Here is a 12,141-nt window from a genome sequence, read left to right as displayed (position 1 = left end):
ACAACTATGAGACCAATAGCTAAAACTCCAATAACCATAACGACCAATATAGTAAAAGGGGACCTACTTGCTCACGGTGATGTATAGTAAAGCAATCCCCCCTACAAGCAATCCATAGCGCCAATTCTGTGACACTACACGAAACCAAATGACAAAAAACCGAATAAAAAATGCAGAAATTAGATTTTTGAACAATCATATTTGGCTATTTTTTATTTCAAACTAATTATCTTTCTTGTAAAACTGACTAATTTTTAGAAACTACCAATTGTGGATATATAAGTAGTAACGGAACAAACGATATCAACTTGACATTTTTTTTGTCAAAATACGCTCATTTTTGCAAGAATTCTAAAAATGTACCTTCATCAAGAGTAACAGTTACAAAGCCTTCTAGCTGAACAACAAACTTCACATCAACAAACTTTTTCTCATATGGTGACATAACGGAACTCCATGAACCCTTACGAACAAATCTCCAATCATCTTCTTCACATTGGCATAACCCTTGTGACTGATTTCTGCATACAACTTCCTTTGTGAATAAATATCTTCTTATTTAGTTTTGAAATCTAGAAAATTCAATAGCTTGATATAAGACAAAGACAATATAAGAGACCTACTAAAGGTGGCAATTCTTTTCTTTCACTTATAAACGGTTAGTTTGTGTTATGTTTATAATCTAGAAAACGGGTTAAATAGGTCTAATGAAGTAATTAAGTGACGTGTCTTTATTTACACATATATTTTAAACGATTATGTCCACATTTTAAATAGGTCAAATGAAGTAATTTGGAGTTCGGTTTGGAGAATCTTCGAACTAAACATTGTTTTCGGGTTTGATTTCTTGTCTTTTGTTATGATTATGAATACTTATATTATTAGACCTGTTTTTGTGTTCTGTTTGTGATTATGGGCTAATTCCCCATAACCACCTAGGTATAACTGAACTTTGAACATCGTTGTGACTTTCTTGTTTGACTTTGACCGAACTGTATATTTAACATACAACCTCTAAAATCATATTATTCAATAATTTATATTATTAGGGTGATATGTTGGTTTTTTGAAATCATAAATTAACACATTAAATATTCATTAAAAAGATGTATATTGATCAACCCTATCTGACCTGGCTCATTTTGAACGGTACTAAAACGACATGTTTCAATGTGAGCCTGTTTTGACTAATTACCCAACCTGCCCGTCATGCACAATCTAAAAGCGTCATTACTTACTGGTGGAAACAAATTTGAATCATGTTATGCCAGCTATCAAGTATCTGCTTCGGAACCACCATAATTTGATATGCTTTAGCATAACTCCCAAGTTGCCTTCTCGAAACGCCATTTACAATAACACGTCCACAGTATTCAAATGTGCCTCGAACCGGTGCAGGTGTGACATTTACTTTTGGGTTTCCTACATCAATGCCTGTGGATTTGAGCAAAGAAGGCAATTATTATTTCAATTATACACGATCTAAATTGGCAAGTAGTAAATAAAACCCAATATATGATTACTTTATTCTAACTCGGTAGCCTCGAAACTTACTTTATTCTAACTCGGTAGCCTCGAAACTATAGATTGACTCTACTATTGATAACTAAAAAAAATCTTATATAACACCTCAACCCTTTCATATGACACAATGCCTAAAAGAACCCATATAAGATTTGACCAAATTAAATTCTGGTCATCAACATCTCTATACGACAAATCACGTCAAAAGCCTTTGATACGATCCTCCTCATAAGTTAAACATCTCTATATGATAAAGTGATCTTCAAATTAACTTGTATAAAGTGAGTATGCAACTCCAGTGATAGTGTAAGTAAACACAACATGAAAACACGGAATGAAATCAAACACTATAACTAGGTTGTGTGGTTACCATGTGATTCCTCAATGTCGTGCATGCCACACGCAATGATGATTGCTTCCTTGATTGCTGCCTTCTCAACCATGTAATTGCATATGTTGGCTAAAGATTGCTTCATGTCGTCGTCAGTCAGCACACCACAATGCTTTTCAAATAACTTCAACTATCATTTAGAAAACAATCAGATACCATGAAGACGAAAAGTACATAATTAAACGTATGTTTGCTTAAGTTAAACGTACCGTAGATTTGAGACATCGTTGGTCATCAACCATAGGCAGTTTTTCATCTCTAACCGCACGGAGGATTGAGCGACGGTTTTTAGGTCCAAAGAGAATTAATCCAAGCATATCAATCCTGCTGTCTAGATATGCCAACTTTGTCACCGCATCACGTATCTCCTTGGCAACTTTAGGTTTTTGGATTGTTGATGAGCTTTTGTACTGCACAAAAAGTGCCAAAAGATACTATTAACTAATAACCGAAAACCTTACGTTTTGTATCTCGAAAGCCATGAATACTACTTACTAGCTCCCACAAATAGGAAGGATACACATCCCGCTGTTTTATTCCGCGAACCCTGTGTGATTGTTCCGCATGTGAAAGTGAAAATAGAACCACCTCAATCACAAGCCAGCATATAAGACGAGAGGTCTTCATTGAAGCAGCTGAGCTGGTATCATTAAACATTCATTATTGAACAAGTTAACGAAAACGCATACATTAACACATGGTTGTGTGATCCGAATAAAACAAAGCTTATGTATATATAAACTAGTAGTAAGATAAGATGTTTTCTTTATCTTTAGAGTTAGGTTAGGTTAGGTGTAGCTGTTGTTTAAACAAATTATTACAACGTTTGAATATCAAACCCTAATTTAACCTACCAAATGTATGTGAGTAGAAACTCTGATTGTGCCTTTGATTTATGCCAGAAAGAAAGGAGACCGGTTGTAGAGGCTGGAGAATGGACACCTACTAGCCTCCGATCGTTGCTATACAGAAACTCCGGCGATTAGGAGAAAACGCAATAGTACGATTGCCGGAGATGAACAAGGGAATTAAACTCGTCACATTTTGTATTATAATTAGTCTAAAGATCAGTAAAAACTGCAAGTTTACCTCCTTCTGTTTAGGCCAATTGGCACTCTGACCCCTAACGAAATAATTGCAATTTTAGCCCCCAACGGTGTTATGTCGCAAGTTTACCCCCGGCGTCAATTTTGTTAACAGATCTGTTAAGTATAACTTGAAATGACAATAATGCCCTTTCATATTACCCTTGTGTTTTGTTCTACTCTGTATTATTACCCCCTGCCACCACTGCCACCGCCATTCACCACCACAACCACCACTGCCACCTCCAGCCACCACCCTCCAACACTCTTAACCACTTCTCTCTCTCGCCGATGTCACCACTGCCACCGCTGCCACCGTCATTCACCACCACAACAACCACCATGCATCACCTCTGACATCAAACACCATCTCCATCTACATCACCACATTCCGACAGAACCATCACCTACCGTCCTTCATCACTAATCACTACACCATCACTATCCTCCGGTCACCGTCAACCTCCTCTGCTGCTGCGTAACATAATTGAAGGGTTAGGGTTTCAGATTTTGGGTTTGGAGCAGAAAGGGGTGAACGGAGACTAGTGTTGATAAGTGATCGGAGATCGAGATGGAGTTTCCAATTGAGAAACTTATAAAATTATTTGATCCTCACATGGAAAATGGAGAAATCAAGGGTCAAGAAGATTGTGACAAGATTATGGATGCAAATACTAAGGTTATTGATGATTTTAATGAAGTAGTAATTGGTGAGCATGGCTTAAAGAGGCCCCACGCAACGGAAAAGGACGAGAGGACGCTTCAAAATGGGTGTAATGTTCTGAGACATTCACAGCTTTCAGCCCTCACGAGGTCTAAATATGTTTTTTTCAAAAAATTAAATGCTTAGTAGACTGATAATAAGTGTAGGTCCGGCTAGGAGGATCTAGTCGCCTAATCCTTGTGTACAAACCAACCCGGTTGTGCGGAATCCAACCGGAAAGGCAAACCGAGATAGAACACGCAAATACACGACAACTCATAAAGCATGCACTCCCAATGGTTTGGGAGCTACCATACTAAACGAAACTCTACCAAGGAAAGTCCCTTACACTTATATCGATTAATCGCGTAGAACGAACGAGATATTAGTTGATAGCGCTATTAGGTTTGACACCCTCACACCGTGCGGGGAACCGGGCGTGAACTATTATCTGAATTACCGGGTCAATAACGGTAGACATTGACCTAAGAGGGCAAACAACAACTACGTCAAAGTTTCGGTACTACACAGTTTAGTAGCTTGTTATGGGATGGATTTCCCACAACATGTTTTGATAACATGGTAACTCATAAAACGAATGTTTTTGGATAACGTGAAAACCTTTTCGAAAAGCGTGAATTCGTCAACTTTATGTTGACACACTACTGCCTGCTTGCAGGTCCGTAGATGCTGTGCTGGAGTCTGCTTAGAACGTTGTGGTAGTCGTCTACCATCTATATTTTCATGCTTCCGCTAAACCTTTGAACTTTATATATTAACTATATTTAGAACTTAATTTTAAAGACTTATTATGTTTTAAACTTGAACGCTATGTCACAAATTATGTCGACGATGGTTTTATTTTACTTATATTAAATGATCGATGTAATTGGTGGCTTGATCCTGGATAGTCGCACGCCTCGTGGTGATACTCCGCACGTGGGATTTGAGGGTATGACAATGGTAATTTGCCATTTATAAAAGTATTTAAAAAAAACTCTTCATATACATACGCCTCATACAAGCCTATATTAGGCATATATAGCCCCAAATCAGGGTTAAAAATTACCCAAACGTATAGCCCCAAATCAGGGGTAAAATGGTCTTTTTCGTTTATATGCCCAGTATAAGCCTATACAATGCATATACGGGGCATATAAGATACAATATGACATAATCAGAAATTTTCTTGAAAATTGGAAAAGGTTATACACCAACATATATGAGAGTGCGTGAATAGACACTTGTGTGTTTTAATATGTAGACCCTTTTCTAAACCTACAAAATTTTGAATTATTAAATGGCTGTTGCGACGGTTACGGCGGTTATTTTTATTTTATAACTAGCCTAAGATCCCGCGAGTTTCGCGGGTGGCTTAACACAAATATATAACTTAAAATTGTTGAAATAATCATTTGAAATAGATAAACGTTCAAGTAACGAAATCCATTCCTCTACCCGCGGGTACGTAATGTATCAAACGAAGTTACAAAACCAACGCACTATTTTTACAGTCCAATTAAACAAACAATACAAATATCGTCCGGCTACCGTTAGGCTCTTGCACATGTCTTTTAAATTGCTTAATTCAGCAAGGGATGTTGGCAACGTTCCCGTCAACCGGTTTGAGGACAAAATCCTGGAGTAAAGTATCAAAGAACAGAATAAGTTAAAATATGTGAGTAATCGAAGAACAAACAAACAAACCGAGAGCCAAACAGATATCATCAAAAGTATGCATATCGTAATAAAATCTTTAAGATGTTAACAAATAACAAACTTGACACTAAAAGATGATTACGTTACCTCTAGAATTGTATTCTTGAATTCACTACTCACCGCAATGGCATTATATATAGAAATAGAACGACCATTTTGGAACTCGAATCCAGCCATTGCAAGGAGCCTAATCAATCTCTGGCTTCTTTGTGATTGCAAAGATTTTAAGAAAAGAATGATAGTTAAACTATTAGCACAAAATTATTATAAGAAAACAATTAGCATTAATAAAAGACCTATTGGCATAAAACATGAACTGCTGAAAGTCTGAAACGTAATAAGATAGAAATTTCCTTTTTACAAAAGTTATTCAAGTGTTGTTGGTGCACTTGTGTCTGTACTTTGTCTGTATTCGGTCTGTATATAAACGATGTTCTAAGTCTGTAAGTTGACCAAGTCAACCATCCTCCGGTTTGACTTGGTCAAACAATTAGAAAGTAGTTGTCTGTCTCGAAGGATAGCTCCTCGAAGGATACTGTTGATCCTTCGAGGTACTCGAAAGATATGCTTCGATTGTTAGACCTCGAAGGATCATCCTTCGAGGTCATTGCTGATCATTCGAACGTCTTGTCATCGATAGATGATCCTTCGGACCATCTATCGGATCCTTCGGACATGACCTGCTGTGTATGGGTATAAATACCCATGCATTGTGTTGAGTTCAATAGACTTGTTGGAGACACACAGACAGAAAGATACCGAGAGATAGAGAGTTTCTTGAGAGCATTCTGTCCGGAACTCACACACACACTTTGAGAGTTTACATGTTAGATTTGTAAACATTGTGCTTGTAACCGAAACCTTCATTTGCATTAATACAAGTTGTGTTAATCGGTGAACCCGTGTGTGTTTGTTCTTTTTACTTGCTTAATTCCGGTTTGCTCGCTAGCTTGGATTCCGCACTCGCTAGTGGGTTAGTATAACAAGGTTTGAGGTTCGTCATCCTCCGACAAAAGGGACCTACAAGTGGTATCAGAGCTTGGCTCTTTACCTTGTTTAAAACCGGGTTATTCAAGTTCTTGGTGTGTGTTTGAACACTTGGTTTAACACCCGTTTTTGTTGGTTTTTCTACACTTTTAAACTGGAAAACGTGTTTTTAAACCTACCGGGAGTGTTCATAAGCGGGTTGGGTAACTTAAAACTTGTTTTTGAGTGATTTGGTGAATTCCGGCCATATCTCCGGTCAATATTCCGGTGACCGGTTCTGGATAAGGTTATCTATTTTGGGTAAAGTTTTCAAAGTTGGTGGGAAAGTACATCTGACCATATCCTTTCTGCCGAAAGTTGACTTACCAACCCATCACCTTTTCACCAACCTATCAAATCAACGTCAGTTGTGTCAGAGGGTCTCGAAAGATATCTTTCGACATCGAAAGACCATCTTTCGATCAAGGAAGGCTCGAAAGATCATCATCCTTCGACCCATCCTTCGAAGTCTGAAACATATCTTTCGACCAAAGGAATCTTTTCGAAAGACAGTTATACGAAAGATAAGGATTTATCTCGAAAGATAAGGATCTTTCAAGTGTGAATCTTTCGAGATTTTGAATCTTTCGAAGCCATTGCTCGAAAGTCAACAGTGATCTTTCGAACACTGTTGATCATTCGAACAATTGTGATCTTTCGAATATCTTTCGAGTCTGGTCTGCTTATTGTTAACAGGTTTGAGATCGTTCGAACTAGTGGATCTTTCGAATCAGGATCCTTCGGCTGTGTGTGATCTTTCGGGTGGCTATTATCCTTCGAGACATTGATATAGTATTCATTTTTCTGATCAAAAATGAATCCAGCATGGGGTAATCCGTCAATTGCAGAGAGCAATATGTTTTCTGCAAGATCCAGTGTGCCATGCAATTCTGATATGTATTTTGGAACTTCCAGTACTTCGTTTGCAAGACCCGTTCCACACGCTCCATTAAAAACGGAGTACGTCACAATCACAGATTGTTTTGGCAATCCAAAACAAGTTCCTGTAAAGCCAGCTCCCACCACAGACATGTATGGAAATCCATTACCCCCAGTTGCCGTACAACACCATTATTCTACTGTAGAATCGTCATTTCTTAATCCCAAGAACAGTAGTCAGACAAAAACGGCGTTGTATGCTGAAATTGTCAAAGATGTCAGCAAGGGTGGATCCTCGGGGAATAATAACAGTTCTGAACATGTTAGAAGTTCAGATGAAGATGTTTCAACTTCAGTTGAGGGTGATACAACTTCAAGTTCAAGTGAGGATGGATCTGAATGTGAATCATCAAGGGAGATTGTTGATTCTGATGCAGAAAGGCCAACACCTGAGAGTAATTCTAGTCAGGTATGTGTTGATGAACCAACTGCTGTAGATTGTGATAATTGTGCTAGATTAAAGGCAAACATGTCTGAGTTGCAAGGCAAACATGATGCTTTACAAGCTAGTTTGTTTGACTTGCAAGACAAACATGTTTCATTGAATGCCAAGTGGTGTGAATTGCAAAGCAAACACGAAGCTTTGCAAGAGAAATATGATGTGACTTTTATCCACAACCAGAAGTTGACCGTGGATCTTTCAAAATGCACAGAAGCCAATATGTTTTATGAAAACCATGAAAAAGAATTTAAGTCAATGATTGAGACATTAAAGAAAGATAAAACTGAATTGACTAAAATGGTTTCCAGAAAACAAACGGACATTAATTTGTATATCTCACGTCTTGAGACAATGCAAAAAGAAATGGTCTGTGTAAAAACGGAAAGTGAGGCAATCCAACTCAAGCTAGATAGCTATTTGAGTTCTAGCTATGTGTTGGATCACATCATTGACGTTCAGAAAGAAAAACGGGATGTCACATGCATAGGATATAAGAAATGTCCACCACCTGTGAGACACAATTATGATGCGATGCCTGACGAGGATGATAGAGTGTTCTTTGAACCATCTGTTCCTCTAGATGTAAAGGAGTTTGCAGCAGGACTCGGATACAAGAAAGATGTATCACCAGACTCAGATACTTCAGCAGATGCACGTGTGTCTTCTGCTGAACTGAATCAGGATCCTCCAGTCATCATTGAGGATGCTGATTCTTCTGATGATGAATCTGATGATACCATCCCAGCAAAGTCTGATGCGGAAGTCAAAGATGGGGACATACCTCTCGAGAATTACATTCTATGTGATCCTCCTGCAAAACCCGCTAAGACTGTTGCAATCGAGTCCTCGTCTGCAAAAGAGTCGGAGGGTGTGAACTTGCTGTACACTCTCGTTGGTGATGATAAAATCTACTCTGACAAAGATTTCCCTATTAAAAATGTTAATCAATCTTTAATAAGTAAAGTCTTTGAAGATTCGACAAGTAAGTTTTTGGGAAAGACAGGACCACGTGTTACAGTTACACAGTGTCCTCCTATTCCAAAGGCCGAAATTCGAAAACAATTTGGGAATAAGAAATTACCAACAGAGAAAAGGCAGCCAAATCATGCCAAACCTAAAGGAAAAGCACCGACTCAGGGTCAGAGGAAACAGACCCAAAAGAAAAACAAGAATGTGAACTTTGTGAAATCTAAGGGAACGGACAAAATCGAAACTTTTGAGAACAAATCTAACTTAGATTTTGTTAAACAAGCAACTGTGTTGAAAAGAAATGATCCAAACTGTTCAAAACCTAGTACCTCGGGATCACAAAGTTCATCATCGTCGGCTAGACGATCACATGATGCTTCGGGGATTGTTGAACGAAGATATTGTTTTGAGTGTGGAACAATTGGACATATCATTCGAAATTGTCCATATCTTCATAAGTTGAAAGCAAAGGTTGATGATCCCCGTGAACAAAATCATGCCGCCCAAGAGAATAGAAAAGGCAAACAGGGCGAAAACAAGAAAAAGGTTCGGAAGATAAACCTCGTGAAATCTAGAGGGACTGATAAAATTGATACTTCCAAAAACAAATCCAATAAGGATTTTGTTAAACAAAGTAAAATTTTGAAAAGAAACAGTCAAAACAACTATACACAACACACAAACGGTTGTGATGTAGGACCAAGTACCTCAAGATCACGAAGTTCATCATCCGACTATTGCAGTTATGATACTCCGAGGTTTGTTGAGCGGAGATCATGCTTTGAATGCTGTGAGTATGGACACATCATTAAGAATTGTCCATATCTCACCAAGAGAAAGTCAAAAATTGATGCCCCCCATGGTAACAATTACCATAAAAGATCTGTTTCACCAAAACAGGACCCCCGTATTGTTAAACAACGAGAAAAGAAACAGAAAAAGAAACAAAGAAAAGAAGTTGAAAAGGTTTTAAAACCGGAGGTCATCCAAATAAAATCTGTTAAATCGGATATTAAACATGAAAAACAGAAACAGATTTGGATACCAAAACCGGTAACTGTTTCAGGGGGAGCTGCATCAATTCCGAATCATCGGGAAATGGATGTTACAATTCTCGATGATGACGGACGACCCAAGTCTGTGAAGGCTTGGGTCCCACTCTCCAACTAATCTCTGAGTGAGTGTGCAGGAAGTTCCAGGAGGAACTATTGATAGTCTTAGGATTGTTGATAGTGGAATGTCCTTGCACAAGATAGGTGACAGAAGAAATTGTTGCCTTTGATGGAGAGAGAGGAAAGAAAAGGAAAATGTGGCTGAATGAAGTTGCAAAATTCGACCAAATGAAGAACGTGCCGAAAACTTGGTCATTCTGGTTTTGATCGGGTCCTCAGGAACGAATGAAGTGAAATGTGTGACGATGCCTTTGCATGGATTGAACATCCGCACACCATTTCTGAAAGAGAAAGTCAAAGACCTTCGCTGGTACAATGTGGAAGACCAGCCGGACCCGGAGGTTTATGATTTTGTTGCTGTCAAGAGACTTTTCAGTAGTTGCAAATTCGACTTTGAAGTCCACACCGGGTGGATATCCAGTTGGGAGAGTGCTTAGATTCCTTGCAATGCACGGAACAGTTGCAGGATACGCCTTTAAATTCTTAATCTCTCCTATACTTGTCGATATTTAAGCTACTTTGTGAATTATTATTATCTCGAACAGCACTCGATATCACCTCACACGTGATTGTTTCAATATGAAACTCATCAATGTTGTCATGGTCCGCACTGCTTACCGACATGCCAACTCACCTTTCCAAAATTTGTTAAATCTTTTCTGATAAAACTTAATTTTGGTAAACGGCATTAAGGTCAAGCATGAGTTAAACCAACATCGGAAAATCATTTTTGTAAATACCTTTGTGTTTTTAAATTTGTCTTAGTTTATTGATTTTAGGGGGAGTAAATCCAAAAATCAGAAAATCCAAAAACATCGAAAAATTTCAAAAACACAAAAACAATAGAAAAACAAAAATGAGTTTCCTGGCGAGCAAAAGAGAAAATGATAGTACATCAGTGGTCTATCCAAGCCTCTTTAAATCTTAAATGAAAAACGATAAGCAGCTCTATATAAGATGTATCGGTAGGCTCACAATCATTTTAAAGTGTGCAGGGTGATATAAACTTAAATCGACTGAAGTCCAGGTGGGAACCATTCATTGGCATATGGTCTTAGTACCGAAATTTCGTTTGATAGATTGCCGAGGTTCTGAGATATTCGGTCTTTATGCTGCTTATCATCTGGGTATCATGGTTGTATCTTTTACCGAAAAATAACGGGGACGCAAGTCTAGATCTTCCATGATACTATACATACGTGTACATATTGCATACTGCATTCGACCCCAATAAGTGATAAACAATCACATGTCCAACTCAAATAAGTGATAATATATCACATCTTTCCGGGTGTCAAGTTCGTCTCTCTGCTGTACGGAAGTACTGACCTGTTCACGAACTTGCACCTGTGCCCTCATGCATACGAAAATCAAGTTCCTCATCAATAAGTGATTATATCACATAGGGCTTGTTTTCAAATCAAAATAAGTGAGTATCTCACATTTTATACGGTCAAACAGATGATAATCGGTATACTCACCGGTAAGATGAACACTCGTGCATACCTTGATACGGGAATGTGTCGTGATGTGGATGAACACTGGTCGGTAAGTATAAATCATACATTAACGTATCCTCTTGTCATGATTACATCTGATAAGTTGAGCTTAAGTGGACAACAATACCGATAATTGTTATAGGATGATTATCTTAATGCTAACTAACTGAACAAAAAGAGTGTTTTGGCATGACCGTACACTGATATGATTCTCTTACCCTCGAAACTCACAAAAAGAATGTCTGTAAATATTTATTTACTGCTTAACTTTTATTGTTTCTTTTAAACAGTTTCGTCGTTTGGTGCATATCAGCACGACATTAGCGGTGATGTCGTTTGATAACACTCAAAGGATTTTAAATTGTTGTCTTTTAATTTCAAAAATACCAAAAAGATTTTAGGCGTGTTTTAATATAAACTTTATAAAAGCCAAAAAGATTTTATTTCTGCTTTATTTTCGATCGTACGATGTTGGAGCTCGAGTCTTCGTTACCTGAAACCTGACTGAAAACCGAACTGACTAAATCTTCATAAACGGTCGAAGTTTGCATGTTTTGAAAGTTAAAGACTAAAATTGACAAATTTGTTAAACTTTCAAACTGTCGGACGGTGTTTGATTGTGACATGGTCATTCGTGTGTCATTTGTTTATACTATATTCCAAGCAGTTGTT

The 12,141-nt window shown here is 37.9% G+C and overlaps 1 protein-coding gene across 1 annotated transcript; it reads right to left on the bottom strand.

Moving 5' to 3' along the window:
- Nucleotides 1-3,762, bottom strand: LOC110940371 (vacuolar-processing enzyme). Its single transcript, XM_022181913.2, has 7 exons — nucleotides 2,770-3,762; nucleotides 2,411-2,555; nucleotides 2,125-2,325; nucleotides 1,895-2,045; nucleotides 1,239-1,434; nucleotides 364-521; nucleotides 1-134 (listed from the first exon to the last, which is right to left on the bottom strand). The coding sequence occupies exons 2-7, from the start codon at nucleotides 2,540-2,542 to the stop codon at nucleotides 64-66; spliced, it is 909 nt and encodes a 302-aa protein (XP_022037605.2). The 5' UTR covers nucleotides 2,543-2,555; nucleotides 2,770-3,762; the 3' UTR covers nucleotides 1-63.
- Between the last annotated feature and the right edge of the window lie 8,379 nt (nucleotides 3,763-12,141).

Source organism: Helianthus annuus, chromosome 1 (assembly GCF_002127325.2).
Source record: "Helianthus annuus cultivar XRQ/B chromosome 1, HanXRQr2.0-SUNRISE, whole genome shotgun sequence".
NCBI lineage: Eukaryota > Viridiplantae > Streptophyta > Magnoliopsida > Asterales > Asteraceae > Helianthus > Helianthus annuus.
The sequence above is the reverse complement of the archived record's forward strand: the minus strand, read 5'-3'. Positions and strand labels throughout refer to the sequence as shown.